The sequence below is a fragment of the Salvelinus sp. IW2-2015 genome, linkage group LG4q.1:29, assembly GCF_002910315.2.
Source record: "Salvelinus sp. IW2-2015 linkage group LG4q.1:29, ASM291031v2, whole genome shotgun sequence".
NCBI classification, from domain to species: Eukaryota; Metazoa; Chordata; class Actinopteri; order Salmoniformes; family Salmonidae; genus Salvelinus; species Salvelinus sp. IW2-2015.
Window position 1 is genome coordinate 41,495,243 of NC_036842.1, and position 25,224 is coordinate 41,520,466.

General features: G+C 42.2%; 1 protein-coding gene across 2 annotated transcripts in view; it reads left to right on the top strand.

Annotated features, from left to right (window-relative positions):
- Positions 1–25,224, top strand: part of cpt1ab (carnitine palmitoyltransferase 1Ab (liver)) — a 55,586-nt gene that overhangs the window by 19,832 nt on the left and 10,530 nt on the right. Inside the window, exons 4-10 of one of the 2 annotated variants that reach the window (XM_070442907.1) lie at positions 1,804–1,975; positions 4,481–4,582; positions 5,463–5,600; positions 5,886–5,963; positions 15,331–15,438; positions 19,313–19,400; positions 23,321–23,516. In XM_070442907.1, the coding sequence (XP_070299008.1) occupies positions 1,804–1,975; positions 4,481–4,582; positions 5,463–5,600; positions 5,886–5,963; positions 15,331–15,438; positions 19,313–19,400; positions 23,321–23,516 (882 nt within the window). Of the gene's footprint in view, positions 1–1,803; positions 1,976–4,480; positions 4,583–5,462; positions 5,601–5,885; positions 5,964–15,330; positions 15,439–19,312; positions 19,401–20,084; positions 20,170–23,320; positions 23,517–25,224 lie in introns of both variants that reach the window. The other variant, XM_023984710.2, reaches the window with a different exon arrangement.

Below are 25,224 nucleotides of genomic sequence, written 5' to 3' on the forward strand. Positions count from 1 at the left end.
AAAGCTCTCTAGGAGTAGTGTTGGGGACCACTGCGTCAGAGAGATATTCACCTGTCTCACCATTTTCACAAGGAAGAGTGCATGTACTCACCCGGTTCCCGTCTTTGTGACATCACCCTCGTGTCACAGTTGAGTCCAGTGGTCCAAAAATATTGTAAAACCCCCGATATGGTTCACCTATAGATCTGACATCCATAGTCACACACTGAACATGTGTTCCTTCAGGCCCTGATATTTGTGTTTGCATAACATTGTGCTCGTGTTGTCACAGTACAGTATCACAATACTCGATTTTCCATGACAAAAAAAGAAAACAAGAAGCAGATTTAACTCTATGGTCCTTTTGAAAACCTGTTTTATACCAAATATTTTGCGCTATAGCTTAGAAAGTAAACAAATGGATTTGGGTGACAGCATAAGACTGTTAGTTTTCAACATTAGGACTGTTTTACTTCAATCCGCTTCATTTTTTGTTTCCTTATCGTGATATAAGTATCGTGATACTCATCTGTCATCTATTTTGACAACATTACATTGTGTATTGTTTTTTTTCAACACTTGCATGTATGTGTCTTGCTGTTCTTGTTCTGATCGATATTATAATAAATGATCTATAAGATGCTTAGCCTCCTTAAAGATAGGCCTACAGGGCAGTATTGAGATAAGGTGTGCATAGCGCAAGCTTTTGTTGAGACAAAATTCCATTTACAAATTGTCTTGTTATAATGCATATTAAAACAATTCACGCTGTACATGGGCCCATGGTGCGCCCATTGTGATAGATTCCTTGGAAATATTATGTTTTCTGGTTTGGCGGTGATTGGTATTTTGATTGATTGCAGGGAATTTCATTGTATTGTGTATAACCCACCGCCTATTGTAAAACTTTAAAGGATTTAGCAGGTAATCTAGATATTCTGTGTGCCAAAATCTCCTTCCAACTCCTTATCAACAACAGTTACCCCATAAAGTTACAGTTAACCCTTATCAACAGTTTCCCCATAAAACACCTAGCTGTTGTAGGGAAGCAAGAACTCGAGCCTAATTTATTCCACTGCAGATAAAATCATCATCTTCGTCAATCATATTATTGAAATTAGGTTTTCACTCTGGCCAGATTTGAAACATGTTAATTTTAAGCGGTTTCATAGCCTAAATATTGCCTGATGTTGTCATGTCTGCAGGTGCATGTTTATTTTTGACCATCAATTATAATATTCACTTAGCGATGCCCTCCAACCAATGGATGTTAAGGGTTCCACGTCCAGGTTCCATGAACCCTCCTCTTTAATCCCTGTGTCCTTGTCACCTGCAGAGGACGATTTATCACATGCATTAGTGCTTTGATATTTTACCTTCTGTCTCTCTCTATTTTTCTCTTTCTCTATTTCTCTCCATTTCTCTCACTCTATTTCTCTCTCTCTATTTCTCTTTCTCTCTCTAGTGGGTATATAGGGTTGTGTTCATTAGAATTCACGTAACAAAAATGAATATTTCTTATTGGACAACTCTTATTGGAGTGCCTCCCTGTTTCACTATGTTTCTGACCATTTCCTTCAGTTTCATGCCAACTGAACACCAGTATCCATGTCAGGCAGCTTCTGACCCTGTATCAATTCAATATAATTCAATTCAAAGGCTTTATTTGTATGGAAAATGTTACCACATATATTGCAAAAGCTTATAGAAAATGTAATCATTGTTGACGGAAATATACATAATAAGAAACATATAATACTCAATGAACAATAGTGATTAACAGGACAACACTGTAATGATGTCTCTCTCTCTCTACCTGTGCAGTCCGTACATGTCGGAGGACAGCCAGCGGGTGGTGGGTGGGGTGCTGGTGAGCACAGGCCTGTGGGTCACCATCATCTTCATCATGAGGAATGCCCTCAAGTGCCTGCTGTCGTGGCACGGCTGGATGTACAACCGCCACGGATCTGTCTCCTGGGGCACGAGACTCTGGATAGTGAGTTACAGTTACTATGTCATCAATGCACACATGGGCCCTCTGGAACTGTTGTTTGTCTGAAATGTTCAGAACTATGCTAGGCACATAATTGTTACTTGTTGAGGCGTTTCATCACAAAAAAAGTCTAGTTACGTTTGAGTCACATGTAGGTACCTTAGATACCTAATAAATACCTTCACTATGTTCCATTTTAATCCATCTAGGCCTCAGCTTTGATTCTCTGTGCAGTAAACCTTTGTTACAACTTTGACATTCCTTCCAAGTCTTAGTTGTTTTCATTCTCGAGAACTAGGAAGGTTTGCTGTTAGAATAGATCTCATCAAGAACCCAACTACCCCCTTTTTTCGATCTTGTCTCATCGCTGCAACTCCCCAACTGGCTCGGGAGAGGCGAAGATCGAGTCACGTGTCCGCCATACCGTGCTTCTTAACGCCAGCCCGCTTAACCCGGAAGCCAGCTGTACCAATGTGTCAGAGGAAACACTGTTCAACTCACGACCGAGGTCAGCTTGCAGGCGGCCAACCTGCCACAAGGAGTCGCTAGAGCGCGATGAGCCAAGTAAAGGCCCCCCGGCCAAATCCTCCCCTAACCTGGACGATGCTGGGCCAATTGTGCGCCGCCCAATGGGGCTCCCGGCTACAGCCGTTTGTGACACAGCCTGGGATCAAACCCGGGACTGTAGTGACGCCTCAAGTACGGCGATGAAGTGCAGTAGACCGCTGCGCCACTCGGGAGGCCGCTTTGCCACTTTTTGACCTCATACTAATTATCTCTAGCACCATAAGTTTCTACATACAACACTTTTTGGCACACCTACTCATTCAAGTGTTTTTCTTTATTTGTTACTATTTTCTACATTATGGAATAATAGTGAAGACATCAACACAATGAAATAACACATATGGAATCATGTAGTAACCAAAAAAGTGTTAAACAAATCAACATTGATTTTAGATTTTAGATTCTTCAAAGTAGCCACCCTTTGCCTTGATGACAGCTTTGCACACTCTTGGCATTCTCTCAACCAGCTTCATGAGTCATCTGGAATGCATTTCAATGAACAGGTGTTAAAAGTTCATTTGTGGAATTTCTTTCTTTCTTAATGCATTTGTGCCACTACTAAAGGACAACAGTAAGAAGAAGAGACTTGCTTGGGCCAAGAAACACGAGCAATGGACATTAGAATGGTGGAAATCAGTCCCTTGGTCTGATGAGTCCAAATTTGAGATTTTTGGTTCCAACCGCTGTGTCTTTGTGAGATGCAGAGTAGGTGAACAGATGATCTCCGCATGTGTAGTACCCAGCGTGAAGCATGGAAGAGGAGGAGGTGTGATGGTGTGGGGGTGCTTTGCTGGTGACATTGTCTGTGATTTATTTTGAATTCAAGGCACACTTAACCAGCATGGCTACCACAGCATTCTGCAGGCATCCCATCTGGTTTGCGCTTAGTAGGACTATCATTTGTTTTTTCCAACAGGACAATGACCCAAAACACACCTCCAGGCTGTGTAAGGGCTATTTGACCAAGGAGAGTGATGGAGTGCTGCATCAGATAACCTGGCCTCCACAATCACCCGACCTCAACCCAATTGAGATGGTTTGGGATGAGTTGGTCCGCAGAGTGAAAGAAAAGCAGCCAAAAAGACTGTTGGAAAATCATTCCAGGTGAAGCTGGTTGAGAGAATGCCAAGAGTGTGCAAAGCTGTCATCAAGGCAAAGGGTGGCTACTTTGAAGAATCAAAAATCTAAAATATATTTTGGGTAACTACATGATTCTATATGTGTTATTTCATAGTTTTGATGTCTTCACTATTATTCTACAATGTAGAAAARAGTAAAAATAAAGAAAAACCCTTGAATGAGTAGGTGTGCCCAACCTTTTGACATGTACTGTATGAATATGAGCTTAAAAAGTCGTGAAGTGCCCCTTTAATTGCTAGCGTGTCTTCACACACTTCTGAGTATGAATCATGTACTTTCTATGCTGTCCAAACACACCGCTGCGTATTAGTCATGCCTTTTAACCTTTGTTTCCTTCTCCTGTAGCTAAATGTGTTCTAACGTGCATTGGTGTTAGTCTCAACAGTCTAACATCAAACCACACATGCCTAGAGATGCATTGTAAAGTTTTCTGTTAGAGCAGTAGTAAAGAGTCGATCCATAATTTAAAAAAAAAAACACTTGATTTGCTATAAAACAAAAAGTGTTGAGGCTGGAGGAAGGTAACCAGTCTCAAATTCATTAGTATAGCCTTTAAATTAATTAGTATATAGCCTTTGAATTCATTACTATATAGCCTTTAATCATTATTTATTGATAAAAAATTGCTGTAAAGATCACAAATGATGCCTTTAAAACCGCTATTTTCTTGTAGATTGTTCTCATGAACTTTGCCTTACATATGGTATCCATGTTGTGAGGTTAATCAGAAAGGCTAATTTTACTCTTTTACCCCTCCACTCCTTTCACCCCTCCCCTCTTCTGCTCCGCTGTCCTTCTCAGTTATTTGTCAAGTTGTTCTCTGGCAGGAAGCCAATGCTGTACAGCTTCCAGAGTTCGCTGCCACGGCTGCCCGTCCCCCCGGTCAAGGACACCTGCAGGAGGGTGGGTTCATCCGACGACGACTTCATATCCTCCTGATATCATATCCTGCGATGTCATATCAGTTGCTTAGGTTTACTGGCCTCTCTGAGGACACCACCGCATCGCATTCAGAGGAGTTGCTGTTCCTCTGAAGCTAAATTGATAGTCAGATATTTTTTTGGGGGGGAAATTGTTCATCACAGATTCACATAAGTGTAAGGAATTTCCATCAAGTTATCTGTAACCATAGGCGGACAACTCAGAGGACTCAATAAGACTGCTCTCTTTGCACCACAGTCGGTATGTCAATAAAGTGCCACTCTCCTTTGAAAGGATAGTTCACTCAAAAATGATAATTTGGTATTTTCTTCATTAGTCCACTGTTAATACAATTCCTTTTTTTTTTTTTTTGCATGTCAGCAGTCAAGTTTTCAAGAGAGGCCGCTTTCAGTGTAGAGCAAAAGCTGGGTTGATGTGTTTTGCATATGATGAAAATTTGATATTGGGATTGTATTAACAGTGGACTAATGAACAGAATACAAAAATATTCGTATGGCTTTACAAGCAAAAGCAATGATTATGGCCCGTTTTGGGAATGATACTTGACACTAGGGTTAGGTTACACAGAAAAAGGCGATTATGGAAAGAAGAGAGGAAAAGAGGCTTTGCATCCAGCCATCGTTCCCTTCTCATCCTGGTTGAATGCACTCAGTTGTACAACTGATTATCCTCTTTCCCTTCACGTCCCTTTCCTGAGACCGTGTTGCCACAGGGAGTAACTGTTCAACTGGCAACCATACCACCCTCACAAAACAACAGAAAACATGATATAATGATGTGGTTGAAGTTAAACATTGCACCCTGACCTTATCTCCTTCCTTTGTCTGTGTGTGTCCTCCAGTACTTGGAGTCAGCTCGTCCATTGATGGATGACGAGCAGTATGTGAGGATGGAGGGGCTGGCAGGGGAATTTGAGAAGAACCTGGGCCCAAGACTACAGTGGTACCTCAAGCTCAAGTCCTGGTGGGCCTCCAACTATGTGAGTCTCTCTCTGTACCTCCTCGCTTGATATATGGGTTATACACATTCTAATGCTGTTTAATGTAGGGTAATGACTCACTGAATAATCTATATATATATAATATAATTTATCCTAGTGCAGACTGTATTCATCATGACACAGGGCTTTATTTCTTTCTATATCTTTCCCCTTTTTTTTCATATTTCATATTTCATCTATATCTTTGTCTCTCTCTCTTTCGCTCTCTCACTCTTTCTCCGTGTGTCTTTGTCTCTCTCTCTTCATTCTCTCTCTCTTTCTCAGGTCAGTGATTGGTGGGAAGAGTACATCTACCTCCGAGGTCGTGGGCCCATCATGGTCAACAGTAACTACTACGCCATGGTAAGACATCTCTCACCTAGCAGTGGGCTGTGTGAGATTCCCTTCTAAAAGGGTTTTTTAATGGTGAATTTACCCAAGAAAATGTGTGTATTGACCATATTGAAGCTGTCTCAACGTGAGTACGCTGTGACTCAGTATCACAGTGCTGTAGTTGTGAGTATAGACAGACGGAATGTAGTAGACACGACAGAGCTGTAGTTATTTGTATGGAGCCATGTCCACTGTTCTATATCTGTTGGGCAGGAGGTTTCACATGCTCATCACAAGGCAGTCTCTGGATGAATAATTTGTGCCTCTTGAGTTCCCGTCTCCAAACTGTTGCCCTAAACTAACCTATTTCTCCGGGCCGTGCCTATGTTCGTTCTTAGATCTGTTGTAAAACATTTTTTTTTTTTTTTAATATTTTTAATATATTATTTAGCAATTTTTTTGTTTATTCCCTTGGTATTCTCCACAAACATAAGTTATGTCGTTGAGCTTGGTGACATTTCCAATTTGTTTCCTGTTTTGATGACCGTGTCTGAGGAAGAGATTAACTGATGGACTGTGGCTAGGTTAGGGTGTTTAGACGTCAGTCTCTTATTTGATTAGCATGTCTCAACTCTATTCAAGTGGGCAACCATAAACAAGATTATGTCCTGTAAGTCTGCCGTAAACTTTGACCCAATAGCTGATCTACCACGTCTGCTTAAAGGGATTCCTCACCTAAATTACAATGTTTTATGTTAATGGTTCCTTTCACTGAATGTGATTTCATGGGCTAGGAGAGATTGGGATCCATACTCCCCAGGGTTTGTAAACATAGCGCCACAGCCACTATTCACTAACATTAGTGTCGATGACCTAAAAACMAACAGCTCAGTAAGCATGACAATTAAGAAACAGGGAGGGACTACCTGGACTTGTTCAGTAAAAAATTCACATTTTCTTTTTCCTTTATTTAACCAGAGAACTCACATTGAGATTTACATCTCTTTTTCAAGTGAGCCCTGGCCAAGAAAGCAGCATGCATATATATATATATTTTTTTTAAATTAGTTACATTTTTTATTTAACTTGGCAAGTCAGATAAGAACAAATTCTTATTTTCAATGACGGCCAAGAACGACAGATTTTTACCTTGTCAGCTCGGGGATTCGATCTTGCAACCTATCGGTTACTAGTCCAACGCTCTAAACCCTACCCTGCCGCCCATATATATATATATATATATATATATATATAAAACGCAAGATCTAAAGTGTTGGTCCCATGTTTCATGAGTTGAAATAAAAGATCCCAGAAATGTTCCATATGTACAAAAAGCTTATTTCTCTCAAATTTTGGACACAAAATTGTTTTCATCCCTGTTAGTGAGCATTTCTTCTTTGCCAAGATAATCCATCCACCTGACAGGTGTGGCATATCAAGAAGCTGATTAAACATTACAAAGGTGCACCTTGTGCTGGGGACAATAAAACTAAATGCCACTCTAAAATGTAGTAGAGATGGCGCTTTATGGTAGAGAAATTAACATWAAATTATCATGCCAATTGCACACTACATAATTCCATATGTGTTATTTCATCGTTTTGATGTCTTCACTATTATTCTACAATGTAGAAAATAGTCAAAATAAAGAATAACCCTTGAATGAGTAGGTGTGTCCAAACTTTTGACTGGTACTGAATATATTTTTTGGGGTGAAATATTCCCTTAATGCTGCTAAGCACTTTATGATGAGGGACTACTTCAACATGGGTACCATAGTGGGGCTCATTCATATATCCTTGGGAATACATCGCCACTTCAGTCGACATGGTTATGGCACTGGGGTTATTTTTAGTTTGCGACAACATTAATATCTCATAAAAGACAACCCTCTTTAGTGTATATAGTATGTGCCCACAGGGTTACCAGGGTCATGTTCATTTYGGACCAAACTGATGAAAATCAAAACCCAGTAAAACAGGGATGTACTACCTGGACTTGTTCAATAAGAAATTAAATGACCCTCTCCTCCGAGAGACTGAAAACAGCTTCCATCTCAAGGCCATCAGACTGTTAATTAGTCACCACTAGCCAGCCTCCACCCAGTACCCTGCCCTGAKCTTTAGTCACTGTCACTAGCCGGCTACCACCCGGTTACTCAGCCATACCTCAGAGGCTGCTACCTATGTACATAGACATGTAACACTGGTCACTTTTTAATAATGGAACATTGGTCACTTTAATAACGTTTACATACTGTTTTACCCACTTCATATGTACTGTGTATACTGTAGTCTAGTCAAGGACCATCCTATTTAACTGTTGCTGTACATATATTATTCTATCCTACTAATTCTTCAGATATACTACATATTCTATACATATACTGTCCATAATGTCTATACATCCCATCATATAGATAGATAGATATGTATATATGCATTCAGAAACTATTCAGAACCCTTCACTTTTTTAATATTTTGTTACTTTACAGCCTTATTCTAAAATGAATTACATTGTGTTTTTCCCCTCATCAATCTACACACAATACACCATAAACAGAAATAGCTTATTTACGTAACTTTTCAGACCTTTTGCTATGAGACTTGACATTGACCTCAGGTGCATCCTGTTTCCATTAATCATCCTTGATGTTTATACAACTTGATTGTAGTCCACCTGTGGTAAATTGAATTGATTGTAAATTATTTGGGAAGGCAAACATCTATCTATATGAGGTCCCACAGTTGACAGTGCATGTCAGAGCAAAAACCAAGCCATGAGGTCAAAGGAATTGTCCGTAGATCTCTGAGACAGGATTGTGTCGAGGCACCGATCTGGGGAAGGGTAACAAAACATTTCTGCAGCATTGAAGGTCCCAGAGAACACAGTGGCCTCCATAATTCTTAAATGGAAGCAGTTTGGAACCACCAAGACTCTTCCTAGAGCTGGCCGCTTGGCCGAACTGAGCAATTGGGCAAGAAGGGCATTGGTCAGGGAGGTGACCAAGAACCCAATGGTCACTCTGACAGAGCTCCAGAGTTCCTCTGTGGGGATGGTAGGGTYGCACTGACATTCAACTTGGAGTTTGCCAAAAGGAACCTAAAGGACTCTCAGATCATAAGAAACAAGGTTATCTGGTCTGATGAAATCAAGATTGAGCACTTTGGCCTGAATGTCAAGCGTCATGTCGAGAGGAAACCAGGCACCGCTCATCACCTGGCCAATACCATCACTATGGTGAAGCACAGTGGTGGCAGCATCATACTGTGGGGATGTTTTTCAGTGGCAGGGACTGTGAGACTAGTCAGGATTGAGGGAAAGATGAACAGAGCAAAGTACCGAGAGATCCTTGATGAAAACCTGCTCCAGAGCGCACAGGACCTCAGGCTGGGGCGAAGGTTCACCTTCCAACAGGACAATGACCCTAAGCACACAGCCAAGGCAACAGAGTGGCTTTGGGACAAGACTCTGAATGTCCTTGAGTGGCCCAGCCAGAGCCCGGACTTGAACTCGATCGAATATCTCTGGAGAGATCTGAAAATAGCTGTGCAGAGACGGTCCCCATCCAACCTGACAGAGCTTGAGAGGATCTGCAGAGAGGAATGGGAGAAACTCCCCAAATACAGGTGTGCCAAGCCTGTAGCGTCATACCCAAGAAGACTCAAGGCTGTAACCGCTGCCAAAAGTACTTCAACAAAGTACTGAGTAAACGGTCTGAATACTTACAGTACCAGTCAATTTTGGACACACCTACTCATTCAAGGGTTTTTCTTTATTTTTACTATTTTTTTACGTTGTAGCTCAATGTGGTGTGGATCTTTTGGTTACTACATGATTCTATGTGTTATTTCATGGTTTTGATGTCTTCACTATTATTCTACAATATTTCCTCAAGAGTTCACCAAACTGGCTATTTAAAAACTTCCAAGATGGCGTAGCATTCAGACGTCTTTGTCTTGTCTCGTCCCATGTATATATCTTTTTATATATTTTTCTTCGCATTCTTTTTTGTATTTTTCCTAAACCTCAACTTCAAAATACTCTCCTGCAACCCGCCCCACCCAATGTGGTGTGGATCTGTTTTTTTCTTTTCACCTGGACCATCGCAGCTAGCTAACCGCAACCCGGGTTGACTACTCCTGGCTAACGTTTCCGTCCCGGAGCAAGCACAAACTAGCCTGGAGCTAGCCCATGCTAGACCCATCTCCCGGCTAGGGCTCCTGGGCTACTCCTGAAGCCCACTCCTCGGCTACAATATCCGGACCCCTTCTACTGCCGGTACGGGGCACGGAACCCTGCCGATCCTTCACGACTGGAATACCGACATAATCTGCCCGAGGATTCCAACAGGCCCCTCAGGCGCGACGTCCCCTGAAGGTCCTTTCTGCTAACCGCAGCCTGCTAGCTTTCTAGAGCATATTGGACTGTTAGCTGATCCATCGGCCAGTTTCTTGGACCACTATACCCATTTTGCGAATTGGACTTGGACCCCTACTAATTCCACGACTGGTCTATCAACGTCACCGGACGAGGAAACAAAAACAGACTTTCCCCCATCGCTACGTCCCTCTAAGGCCCTTATGCTAGCTTGCTAGCCCCAGCCTGCTAACTGCTAGCTTGCTAGCTCCGGCATGCTAACTGTCTGAATCGCTGTGTCCCCAGCCAGCCCAACCACTCACTGGACCCATATGATCACTTGGCTACGCATGTCTCTCCCTAATATCAATATGCCTTGTCCATTACTGTCCTGGCTAGTGATTACTGTCTTATTTCACTGTAGAGCCTCTAGCCCTGCTCAATATGCCTTAACCAACCATGTTGTTCCACCTCCCACATATGCGATGACATCACCTAGTTTGAACGTCTCTAGAGACTATATCTCTCTCATCATTACTCAATGCCTAGGTTTACCTCCAATGTACTCTCTTCCTACCATACCTTTGTCTGTACATTATGCCTTGAATCTATGCTATCGTGCCCAGAAACCTGCTCCCTTTACTCTCTGTGTTACGCAGAGCGAACACAGGGGAACCCAAGAGCGGACTCAGATGCAGAAGCAGGGCTGAATGAACCAAAATGTTTATTGTTCACAGAGAGATATGGAGTGCAGAACCGGGGTAGATCAGATGAGTTGCAGAAAAACCCGAAGTGTAGAGTGAGGTTGTAGTTGACTGAGTTGAACAGTTTACACTGAGTTGAACAGGGTAAACAGGTCCTGAGGGGAATCCAAGGTGGTGGTGGTGAGGGAAGTCCAGAGCAAGGTGGTTGGTGGTGAGATGTGAGATGTGAGATGTGAGATGTGGTACAGGAGACAGGGAGACAGAGGGAGACAGAGGGAGACAGAGAGAGACAGAGAGAGACAGAGAGAGAGAGGTGACACTGTTCTTAACGTGCTAAACGGCCAGTTCTTATAGCCTTTAGCCGTACCCGTATCTTACTTCTCCTCTGTTCCTCTGGTGATCCTCGACTTCGGCAATGTCATGTACAAAATAGCCTCCAACAGTCTACTCAACAAATTGGATGCAGTCTATCACAGTGCCATCCGTTTTGTCACCAAAGCCCCATATACTACCCACCACTGCGACCTGTACGCTCTCGTTGGCTGGCCCTCGCTTCATACTCGTCTCCAAACCCACTGGCTCCAGGTCATCTACAAGTCTCTGCTAGGTAAAGCCCCACCTTATCTTATCCATAGCAGCACCCACCCGTAGCACGCGCTCCAGCAGCACGCTATCCAGCAGGTATATCTCACTGGCCACCCCCAAAGCCAATTTTTCCTTTGGCCGCCTCTCCTTCCAGTTCTCTGCTGCCAATGACTGGAACGAACTGCAAAAATCTCTGAAGCTGGAGACTCTTACGTCCCTCACTATCTTTAAGCACCAGCTGTCAGAGCAGCTCACAGATCACTGCACCTGTACATACCCAATTTGTAAGTCGCTCTGGATAAGAGCGTCTGCTAAATGACTTAAATGTAAATGTAAATATCTCATCTGTAAATAGCCCATCCAATCTACCTCATCCCCATACTGTATTTATTTATTCATCTTGCTCCTTTGCACCCCAGTATCTCTACTTGCACATTCATCTTCTGCACATCCTACCATTCCAGTGTTTAATTGCTATATTGTAATTACTTCGCCACCATGGCCTATTTATTGCCTTACCTCTCTTATCCTACCTCATTGCACATGCTGTATATAGATATTTCTACTGTATTATTGATTGTATGTTTGTTTATTCCATGTGTAACTCTGTGTTGTTGTATGTGTCGAACATCTTGGCCAGGTCACAGTTGCAAATGAGAACTTGTTCTCAACTAACCTACCTGGTTAAATAAAGGTGAAATAAAAATTGAAAAAATATTTAGGTGTCTATAATTCAACAGCCAAGTTAGGCAAGATGGAAGTTTAGGAAGTAGAGCCTTGTATACAAAAAGGGAGTAATGTAGATATCTACGGGTCTTTATCAAAGTCCAGCCAACATTTTGATACAGGATGCAGTGATGAGTATCAAACTGTCACCTGTAACAATACAAAGGGCACTATGGTCAATGGCATCCAAGGTTTAAGAGTAGTAGCAGCTGCACTTTGAAAGTAACTTCACCATAATCAAGAACAGGTTAAAAAGGTTGACTGAATAATCTGCTTCCTACTGCTTAGAAAAAGGCACAATCTGTTTCTGTAGAAAAAGACAACTTTAAATCTTAGTTTGTTAACCAGAGAGAGCCAAAGATCGAGACAGGAGAGAGGCAGGACACAGTAGTCACAGTGGGTAGGCCTGTTGTAGGGTTTAATGGTGCTGCATTCAGACATGTTTGAAATCGGGGTCACATTCTTATCCATTAGTACAGCGCTGGTCTAAATTAAGCAAGAGGACTGACGTCTTGTAACTGGCTGTAACGCCCGGGGTGTAGTGGGGGAAGAAGTCAGGCACAGGAAGCAGAGAGTTCAGGGTAGCGTACTTTTTATTCCACCACAACAGTGAACAGACGCTGACCAAAACAAATGTCCCAAACACGGGGGACTTAAACAGTCCAGCAAAACCCAAACACACAGACAACCGTGACATACAGCCGTGTACAACATGTACATCAAAAATAATCCCGCACAACCAGCAGGCGGGCCGGCTGGTTAATAAAGCCCAACCAATCAACCTAAACTACACACAGGTGAAACCAATAAACATTAAAGGGGGAAAAAGGGATCAGTGGCAGCTAGTAGGCCGGTGACGACGAGTAGGGGAGCCACCTTCGGCAGGAGTCGTGACACTGGCACAATTCACAATATACATGTTTACCAGCTACTCACACAAATTACCTAGCAAACATGAGCCCCTGGCAAGGTGGGCACGGGATATCCCACACAAAGCCCACACCAGCCCAACACGGGCTAGCCCACGCCAGCCCAACACAGGCTAGCCCACACCAAGCCTACATTAGCCCAACACGGGCCAGACTTCAACAGCCCAACACAGGCTAGCCCACACCAAGCCCACATCAGCTCAACATGGGCCAGCCTACACCAGCTAGCCCGTCACAGGCTAGCCTGTGCAGAAATAGTTAGATTACTTGTTAGATATTACTGCACGGTCAGAACTAGAAGCACAAGCATTTCGCTACACTCGCATTAACATCTGCTAACCATGTGTATGTGACCAATACAATTTGATTTGATTTGACCAAGCCCACACCAAGCCCAGAACAGAATAGTTGTGGATGTGGTTTGAGCACAGTTCATTTTGTGCAACCATTACTGAGAGTGTCATTCCAGTTTCTCCTATGTTGTGTCATGCCTAAAAGAACATCATCCTCTACACAAGATGATCTTCTACACCCAAGTCTTTAAAAATACTTAAATAAGTCAATGTGTCATGAGTTTCTCTTGAACAACAATTGCAACAATTTCAATGATTTTACTGAATTGCAGTTCATATAATGAAATCAGTCAATTTAAATAAATTCATAAGGCCCTAATCTATGGATTCTATCATGGCTGGGCAGGGGCACAGCCATGGGTGGGCATGGGAAGGCATAYGTTCTCCTACTTGGGAGCCAGGCCCACCAACTGAGGAGCCAGGCCCAGCCAATCAGAATACGGTTTTCCCCACAAAAGGGCTTTATTACAGACAGAAATACTCCTCAGTTTCATCAGCTGTCCGGGAGGCTGGTCTCTGATGTTCCCGCAGGTGAAGAGGCCGGATGTGGAGGTCCTGGGCTGGCGTCGTTACATGTGATCTGCGGTTGTGAGGCCGGTTGGATGTAATGCCAAATTCTCTAAAACGCCTCGGCTCATGGTAGAGATATTAATGTTCAATTCTCTGGCAACAGATCTGGTGGACATTCCTGCAGTCAGCATGCCAATTGCACACTCCCTCAAAACATCTGTGGCATTGTGTGACAAAACTGCACATTTTAGAGTGACCTGTTATTGTCCCCAGCACAAGGTGCAACCTTGTAATGATCATGCTGTTTAATCAGCTTCTTGATATGCCACACCTGTCAAGTGAAGAAGGAGAAATTCTCAATAACAGGGATGTAAACACATTTCTGRGCACAATTTCAGAGAAATAAGCGTGTTGTGCGTATGGAACATTTCTGCAATTTTTTAGTTCAGCTCATGAAACACGGGACCAACACTTTACATGTTGRGTTTATATTTTTGTTCAGTATATGTATGATATGTAACAACTTGTCTTTCTGATACAATGTAACACGTTCGCTTAATACCTTCAAGGCTTCAAAATGATACAATTAATGCGTTGAGTTAAATTGTAATAAATAAATAATAAATACATTTCTATGAAATAATAGATCAAATGAATAAATTGGCATGGGGTGGGCAATACACATAGGCACAATACCATGAGCTCATATTGGGACCCAAATGGGCCCTATAAGGGCAGCCGATCCATAGGGTGATGTTTCTTCAGGTGAAGTAAGGGCTGCCATTTGGGCCATCTTCCTTGTGGCGAATGTGAAGCCAATGAGCAAAGTCGCATCGTGCCAATGTGGGCAGGTAATATTTTAGCCTGCATTGGGCCCACATCGTGCCAATATGGGAGTGTTTGCTGGGTAGTTCCTAGGAGTCTAGGCTTGGGCCTTGAGTTAAGTAGCTACGTCAAGCGTTTTCTGACGATTTAGAATGATTGCAACTGAGTTGATTATATTGTGTTAAATTTGATTATATTCCTTCCTCTCTCTCTCTGTCACACCCTCTTTCTTTCTTTCTCTCTCTCTCACAATTCTATTCAATTCAAAATGCTTTATGTTATTCGCGTGACAAAAAAGACATAACATTGGCTTGCCCAAAAAATACATTTGTATTACCAAAGCAGCAATACACAATAATTGAATAATCTAAATCTCTCTCTCTCTCTCCTCTCTTCCTCTCTGCAGGACTTCCTCTATGCGTTCCCCTCTCATATCCAGGTGGCGAGGGCGGGCAATGTCATCCATGCTATCATGCTGTACAGAAGGAAACTGGACAGAGCCCAGCTCAAACCAGTGAGTTACCCTCTTTCTCTTCCTTCTTTTCATCCCCTTTTCTCTCTGTGTGTGTGTGCGTGTGTGTGATTAGTTCTAAGATTGAGGACTTTTTATGTTTCCTCATTCTACTGATGCCAAGCATGTTTGTAATACATAATCCAGTTGATTATGTAGCCAAGCCAAAGCAATTGTTCCTGGTGTGAGGTAAATGGCTTTCTGTGCAGCGTGTGACACTGTGATTTATGCTAGTTCTACTGCACGAACAGCAGAGACCGGCACCCATTCCAACCTGAGATCAGTCGTTTAATGCAGGCCAACTGTATGATATGCTGAAAAATACTGTTTCACCTCTTTCTCCTCATCCCGCTACCTCTCTGTCCCTCCCTCTTTRGTTACCCCCGTGCATGATGCTTCAATGCACGTTCACTTTTCAATACCGTACACACATATACATATAATATACACAGTACCAGTCAAAAGTTTGGACACACCTACTCATTCCAGATTTTTTCTTTATTTGTACTATTTTACTACTAGCACTTCATCACTCTCCTTGGTCAAATAGCCCTTACACAGCATTGAGGTGTGTTGGGTCATTGTCCTGTTGAAAAGCAAATGATGGTCCTACGAAGCGCAAACCAGATGGGATGGCGTATCGCTGCAGAATGCTGTGGTAGCCATGCATTAAGTGTGCCTTGAATTATAAATACATCACAGACAGTGTCACCAGCAAGCACCATCACACCTCCTCCTCCATCCTTCACGGTGGGAACCACACATGCAGAGATCATCCGTTCACCTACTCTGCGTCTCATAAACACACGGCGGTTGTAACCAGAAATCTCAAATTTGGACTCATCAGACCAAAGGACAGATTTCCACCGGTCTAATGTTCATTGCACGTGTTTCTTGGCACAAGCAAATCTCTTCTTCTTATTGGTGTCCTTTAGTAGTGGTTTCTTTGCAGCAATTCGACCATGAAGGCCTGATTCAGGCAGTCTCCTCTGAACAGTTGATGTTCAGATGTGTCTGTTGCTTGAACACTGTGAATCATTTATTTGGGCTGCAAATAAATACATACTTTTTTCCTCTGCAGCAGAGGTAACTCTGGGTCTTCATTTCCTGTGGCGGACCTCATGAGAGCCAGTTTCATCATAGTGCTTGATAGTTTTTGTGACTGCACTTGAAGAAACTTTCAAAGTTCTTGACATTTACCCGATTGACTGACCTTCATGTCTTAAAAGCAATGATGGACTGTCGTTTCTATTTGGTTATTTGAGCTGTTCTTGCCATAATATGGGCTTGGTCTTTTACCAAATAGGGCTATCTTCTGTTTCCCACCCCTACTTTGTCACAACACAACTGATTGGCTCAAACGTATTAAGAAGGAAAGAAATTCCAGGTGACTACCTCAGGAAGCTGGTTGAGAGAATTCCAAGAGTGTGCAAAGCTGTCAAGGCAAAGGGTGGCTACTTTGAAGAATCTCAAATATAAAACATACATACATACTTTTTTGGTTACTACCTGATTCCATATGTGTTATTTCATAGTTTTGATGTCTTCACTATAATTCTACAATGTAGAAAATAGAAAAATAAAGAAAATCCCTGGAATGAGTAGGTGTGTCCAAATGTTGACTGGTACTGTATGTGTGTGTGTAGTATGTTTAAATGTGTCATTGTGCATTTATATATATATACATATATATATATGTATGTACAGTTGAAGTCGGAAGTTTACATACACTTAGGTTGGAGTCATTAAAACTAGTTTTTCAACCACTCCACAAATTTCTTGTTAACAAACTATAGTTTTGGCAAGTCGGTTAGGCCATCTACTTTGTGCATGACACAAGTAATTTTTCCAACAATTGTTTACAGACAGATTATTTAATTTATGAATTACTGTATACAATTCCAGTGGGTCAGAAGTTTACATACACTAAGTTGACTGTGCCTTTGACAGCTTGGAAAATTCCAGAAAATGATGTCATTGTCACGATCGTGTGGAAGAGATTCGGACCAAAACGCAGCATGAGGAAAATAAGCCATCTTCTTTTAATAAATGACCGAAGATGAACATGAAACGAAAACACTATACAAACAAAAAAAAACAACAAATGATCGTGAAGCTAAATAACGCAAGTGCACAGACAAGCAACAAACGTTAAACAAGACAACTACCACAAAAGCTTACTGCTATGGCTACCTTAAATATGGCTCCCAATCAGAGACAAATGAATGACAGTCTGTCTCTGATTGAGACCCAATCTAGGCAGCCATAGACATAACTAGACAACCTCACAATTATCTATCCCATACACAATACAACACCCATAGACTAAACAAACACACACAACATACAATGCCCCACCCAACTCACGCCCTGACAACTAAACATAATCAAAATAACATAAAAATAGGTCAGGAACGTGCAGTCATGGCTTTAGAAGCTTCTGATAGGCTAATTGACATCATTTGAGTCAATTGGAGGTGTACCTGGATGTATTTCAAGGCCTACTTCATACTCAGGGCCTCTGCTTGACATCATGGGAAAATCAAAAGAAATCAGCCAAGACCTCAGAAAAAAAATTCTGGTTCATCCTTGGGAGCAATTTCCAAGCGCCTGAAGGTACAACGTTTATCTGTACAACAATAGTACGCAAGTATAAACACCATGGGACCATGCAGCCGTCATACCGCTCAGGAAGGAGACACGTTCTGTCTCCTAGAGATGAACGTACTCTGGTGCGAAAGTGGAAATAAATCCCAGAACAACAGCAAAGGACCTTTGAAGATGCTGGAGGAAACAGGTAACAAAAGTATTATATCCACAATAAAACAAGTCCTATATATTCGACATAACCTAAAAGGCAGCTCAGCAGGGAGCTCCAAACCGCCATAAAAAAGCCAGACTAACAGTTTGCAACTGCACATGGGGACAAAGATCATACTTTTTGGAGAAATGTCCTCTGTTTGATGAAACAAAAATCAAACTGTTTGGCCATAATGACCATCATTATTGTTTTGAGGAAAAAGGCGAGGCTTGCAAGCCGAAGAACACCATCCCAGCCGTGAAGCACGGGGGTGGCAGCATCATGTTGTGGGGGTACTTTGCTGCAGGAGGGACTGGTGCACTTCACAAAATAGATGGCATCATGAGGTAGGAAATTAGTGGATATATTGAAGCAACATCTCAAGCCATCAGTCAGGAAGTTAAAGTTGGTCGCACATGGGTCTTCCAAACGGACAATGACCCCAAGCATACTTCCAAAGTTGTGTCAAAATGGCTTAAGGACAACAAAGTCAAGGTATTGGAGTGGCCATCACAAGCCCTGACCTCAATCCTATAGAAAATTTGTGGGCAGAACTGAAAAAGTGTGTGCGAGCAAGGAGGCCTACAAACCTGACTGTTACACCAGCTCTGTCAGGGGGAATGGGCCAAAATTCACCCAACTTATTGTGGGAAGCTTGTGGAAGGCTACCCGAAACATTTGACCCAAGTTAAACAATTAAAGGCAATGCTACCAAATACTAATTGAGTGTATGTAAACTTCTGACCCACTGGGAATGTGATGGAAGAAGTAAAAGCTGAAATAAATAATTCTCTCTACTATTATTCTGACATTTCACATTTTTTAAATAAAGTGGTGATCCTTACTGACCTAAGACAGGGAATTTTTACTAGTATTAAATGTCAGGAATTGTGAAAAACTGAGTTTAAATGTATTTGGCTAAGGTGTATGTAAACTTCCGGCTTCAACTTTATATATGTGTATACTGTATATCTATGTATATATATGAATGCACACACACAAACACACCGGGTAAATGTTTTGTTTCTGTTCTGCTGTTCTGTCCCTCCCTCCCGCTGTTGGACACTGCCGCATTAGATTTACTTGCTGGCGAACAAGGTTCCTCTGTGCTCTGCCCAGTGGGAGCGCATGTTTAACACCACCCGCATTCCCGGCCAGGAGACAGGTAAGAGGAGGGCACTGACTGCAGCTCTGTCCTCTGCCATCCGACTCCTGTTGATGGCAACAGGCACAGGTGCAGGACACAAAACCCCTAACCCCTATTCTCAGTGTTTACCCAGCACATCCTCCCTGAGTAGAAGGAATACTTCTTATTGGCTCCTCTCAAAGATGACGAGGTCAATCAGTTATAGGCTCCTCTCAAAGATGATGACGTGTCACTCATTAATTGGCTCTTATATTTGAAACGGTTTGACCTGAAGTCACTGTAGCAGACAGAAGGCCCATACACATTAGAGCGATGTGATGTAATAGTGCTTAATTTCCATACTGGTGAACTAAATTCTAAATTCAAGCGTTTGAAACAAATTAAGCCTACCCGCATGAACACTCCAGATWTGAAGTGGTACTAGGGAATATGTTAGGGTTGACAACAAACTCCTTTGGGTTGTGCTGGTGAAACTGATAGTGGGGCCGCTGATTTCCAGACTCCCCGTTTACGCCTTCAAGCCTAGCAGCCCTCCAAAACCCATCCTGCTGCCTCTTCTCGTCTGGCTCATCAGCCCAATCTTCATCCCTCCTTCTCATCCTCCTCCTCTCATAGGTCCCTCTGTTATCTGTGGGGTTTTCCGTTTAGTTTGGTAGTGCCATCTCTCTCTGTTTTGTTGACTCTCCCCCTCTTGCTTTTCAGCTCATGCTCCTAAACACTATTCCCATGTGCTCATCCCAATACGAGCGTATGTTCAACACCAGTCGTGTCCCAGGTGTAGACACAGGTAGAGTCTCAGTGTTGCTGCATCTCCCACTCCTAACACTACTCCTATTCTTACTTCTACTCCCATTTTTGCACCTTTTTAATTTAGATTAATCGGATGTGTAATTCAAAATAATGCCGCATGCTACTTTTAATTTATATGGGGAAGTATTCTGTGCATGTGAATAGCCTCCTAGCAGTGTGTGAGTTATGGTGGTAAAATTGGCCCTGCACGTTGCACTCTGCCAGGATTGCGATTGGTAACTGTAGCCATCACTCATGAAAAGTTATCGTTGATAGATAGCATGATAGTAATCAGTCAGTACAGGGGCTGTATCCACAAAGCGTCTCAGAAAAGGTCATAGGAATCCTGTTAAAACGTGTTTTCAGAAGAAGAAAAAACTCCAATCGCAGAGAAAGTTTTAGAATGTTGTTAAAGGAGAAGGGTCCAGACACCTTTTTTTGTGATTTCACTTACCGCAAACGGCAAATCACTTCCTCATTGAGTCGTAAGGGGCCCCTGAAAAAACATAAACAAAGGCTCCAAAAACACCCACATTATACAAATTATACGGAAAAGCTCTCAGTATAGAGATGCAGATCTTTCGATTTGTTGTACACATGAAATTGTGTCATTCCGAACTTTACCCGCTACGTTATTCTCTTTTGTGTGACTCTATCCAGCTGACTCTAGACAAGTAACTGRCAAAATAAAGGAAACATCAACATAAAGTCTCGTAATAGCAGTGGCGTGTATTTAAAAAAAAWWWWWTTTGTCTCTGTGGTTCATAAGGCTGAATGTATCTCAAGGGAGAAAAGCATCCGAGCAAACGAAACAGCGCCCCTCTGTCTCAGAATGTGTGGCCCATCTATCTGATGCTGTCTGGTCAAAAAGAGTATGACATTGTTGCTGCACATAGCATTGAATGCAAGGGAAGCCAGTGAGCATCTCCCTTGATTTAAAAAAATTGTCAATGGAAGCCAGTTTGGATTTCACACCAATCACATCAGAAGCCAAACGTCATTGACAGGAAACTTGAAGGCACCAGTGGCACCTGGGGAAAATGTCTGGAGCCCTGTATTAGCAATTTTCGTGTTTCATGTCAATTGTAATTTTAGGTGAACTATCTCTTTAAGTCTTGGAGATGAACAAATAATCAAAGGCTACGGTCACATTGGACAGCTTTAAGGAAATGAGCTTTAAGTCATGTGCGATAAACTGGGTTTTCCCCTAAATGTTCAGAGTTCAATAAGGAAAAAACACACTCACTGACCTAGCCTCTGTTTGGATCGTGCCCACAAAGGAAAACTAAAAAAAGAAACATTTGCAACAGAAAATGAAAATGAGTCCAGGTAGTCGCTCCCCATTTCAAATCCTTTTCCTCCATTTGGTGCCTAATGAACACGACGAACTTCTGTCACCCCATGAATCTCAGTAATGATTCACTTTCAATTGCAGTCAAATAGCAGACACTCTGAGGAAATCACAGTGAGTGAATTCAGATACGGAGATTGTAAAAGAACATTTCAAACCCAGTTTTTAATGGGAGATACATTTATAAATGATATATGACCCACCTTAAGAAACAAACATAATATCCGGCATAAGTCATCTATCAATGTATGTTGCGTGAACTAACTTTCTGAGTTGTTTTAGTTGATGGACTGATGAAGATATCCCTCGAACTCGTTTGGAGTGGTCAATTAACAAACCAATCATGCTTTAGAAGAACTCTGCATGCTCATAGTCTAGATGTTGCAATTATGTATAATATTTAATTAGTAAATATAGTGTAATATAATGTAATGTATGAGCGACTACCTGGACTCATTTTCATTTTCTGTTGCAAAACKMTTTTGTTTAAGTTTTCCTTTGCGGGCACGATCCCAAACAGAGACTAGGTCAGTGAGTGTGTTTTTTCCTTATTGGACTCTGAACATTTAGGGGAAAACCCAGTTTATCGCACGTGACTTAAAGCTAATTTCCTTAAAGCTGTCCAATGTGACCTTAACCTTTTGATTATTTGTTCATCTCCAAGATGGCAAAGACTTAAAGAGATAGTTCACCTACAATTACAATTGACATGAAACACGAAAATTGCTAATACAGGGCTCCAGACATTTTCCCCAGGTGCCACTGGTGCCGCAAATGTTTTCTGCCCATGATTTGGTGGCACTCCCCAATAGAAAAGATTTGAGTCATCATCTCCTTCCATGAATGTTTGGCATCCCGTACCCAGGCATCCCGTACCCAGGCATCCCGTTCCCCCTTCCTCCATCCCCTAACTGGGCAAACGCTCGTTTGAAAGCACTGAACACCACCATGTCTTCACACCTTTCTTCAAAAAGATAAGATGTATTATTTATGTGTGTTACTCCACAAACAATCGTTTGGACTCGCACCCAGAACCATTGCCCCCATTTCATCCCCACACTCCCTAGTCACACTGCTTAAGTTTGTGGATCGAATAAACCAGTCCCCTATGCCTTTTTCTTCTTCAAAATGAATATCCTTTGAAAAGTGGATAGATGTTCACGTGAATAAGAAAAACCGTCTCTCACAATGTAGATGACTGTGGTTATCGACCCTCCTGGATGATACTTATGGTGTTTTGGTGTTTCACAGAATGGGACTACTACCAACATTGTTTTGCTTTTGTTGTGGATATTTTGACGCATACTTAAATTGGCTTATCGATATTGTCCGATTCCACAAAATTCACCACCTACAAACTCCCTATACATCTTTATTGGATTATTATAACTTTAAGTCYTAAGCAGATAACGTTCTGTGAAATGCCTGTCTCTTCTTTACCCTCCTCCCCCCTTCCCTCTGAGATCACAGAGCTATGCCAGCACAGCCATCCTAATCATCATTAAATTATCTCTGACTAGGACCAGCGTTTACAGCACATTGTTTACGTACAAGGAACCCCCAAATTTATACATACAAGGAACCCAAAAATCATTACGTTATTACAACCAGATAACAACCAGTTACTTTGTGGTAAACGTGTTGTAATGACGTCATTTCAACCAGCTTTGCCCGCTGGGAAGGGAATTTTGTTTTAGAAACTCATAAATGAGCTGTTCTACCTATCCTTGCACCTTCTCCCACAACTGTCCCTCTTTCCTCTCTTCCCTCTTTCCCTCCCTCCTTTGAATATGTCCAGACACTATTCAGCATGTGGACGAGAGCAAGCACATCGCCGTTTTCAACAAGGGGCGCTTCTTCAAGGTGTGGGTGTTCTATGATGGGCGCCTGCTGTTGCCGCGGGAGATCGAGCAGCAGATGGAAAGGATCCTGGCTGATAAGAGCAAGCCCCAGGAAGGGGAGGAGTACCTGGCTGCGCTCACCGCAGGGGAGAGGTGGGTGGGGCTTCTGACAGGAAGTGATGTCATTACGGCACCTGGGTCATACTCACTGCCTTGCTACACTAGACACGTAACTTATGGCAGTGTAGCAGTTAAAAACCTACTGTTTTCCTGATACCCCAATGTAGCTCCTATGTTAAGGTACATTTATGTTGCCCTGACATGGGACTATTAAGTACTGTTGCTTATATGTGAATTCAAGTTCAGAGCAGTTTGACCACGAGCCGGGTGCCTTTGTACCTAATTCCCCTGGTGAATATTGAACTGACCCGACCTGCTATCACACTACGTTTGTGTGCATGACAAGGGACCACTAATTGTACCAGTAGAAATTGCTGTCAGGATCTGGGGCTCTCAGACCGACTCGGATGTATTAAGATTCCATTTTACGGCATGCAAAGGAAAAGTTACAGTTAAAACATGTAACTTTTTTTGTTGTTGTTATTGGACATGTTTAAGTAGTCCSTCTCTTTTTCAGTCCATTGCCTTTCATTGGGTGCCAAATTATCATGACCCTTGTCAGTAATGCACAATGATGTAATGTGTAATGTGTGGAGCATTTCATAAAAAATGTAACTGTGTGTATGTGACCCACCACCTCAATTCGGTCTAATGTAGCAACATGGTGTTTTTTACATTGGACAAAGTACAGACTGAACGTTTTGTATTCCCAAACTGGGGTATGCGCAATACCGTCGGGGGTACGCCAAATACAAATGTGATTCACATTTTTTTTTAAATCATATACACTTTTTTCTTTGTTAATTTTTTTTRCACATTTTCAAACAGTCCATTTCTATTTTCCAATGGCGCCATACATTTGGGTGAGGTTTTTTTCTCATCTGAGTAACCTCGTTTCACTGCCAAAAATAAAATCTAGTGTTCAGCGAAATAACAACACAATATCAAATACAGGTAGCCTAGTCAAATCATTAACATCCAGTCAAATGAACCGTTACTCTCTCGTGGGAATTCCACTCATGGTCCGTATGTAGCCAAACGTGGCTGCTGCTCATTCCGTTTGCTCGAAAATTGATAAATGGTTCCAAAAAAAGTAAGGCCTGCGTCCATAGAGACACATACCAGCCCTACTGGTAGTACTGCTTCTACCAGCAGTACTACACCTGCACCTGTCGACGACACAAGTTGTTCTGCTTCCACGAGCACATCCAATGCTAGCATCAGCAATTCTACATTTGTTGTTAGCCCAGCTAGCATAGACACTGACAGTTGTGAATCTGATGCAGCCGAAGAGCTACTGCCCCCTTACATGGGAAAGCACCAAACAACAGACAGGGATGTTGTTGGACCATCGAAGAGGCACAAATATGATGAGAAATACATTGATTTGGGGTTCACTTATATTGGGAGTTGTGCCTTTCCTCAGCCACAGTGTGTTATATGTGAAAAAGTACTATCTCACAACTCGATGAAACCTTCACTCTTGCGCGGACATTTAGAAACAAAATATGCCAATTTGAAAAATAAGCCACTGGAGTTTTTTGAGCGAAAATTAAGACAACGTTCAAGTAGTAAGACATGTATAAAAGAAACAGATACCATTAATAAGAAGGGGCTAGAAGCGTCTTATATGGTGAGCTACCGAGTGGCTAGGACAGACAAGCCCAATACTTTTGTGGAGGACTTAATTCTTCCTGGTGCGTGGATATGGCTGGGACAATGCTGAGGGAAAAGGCCAAAA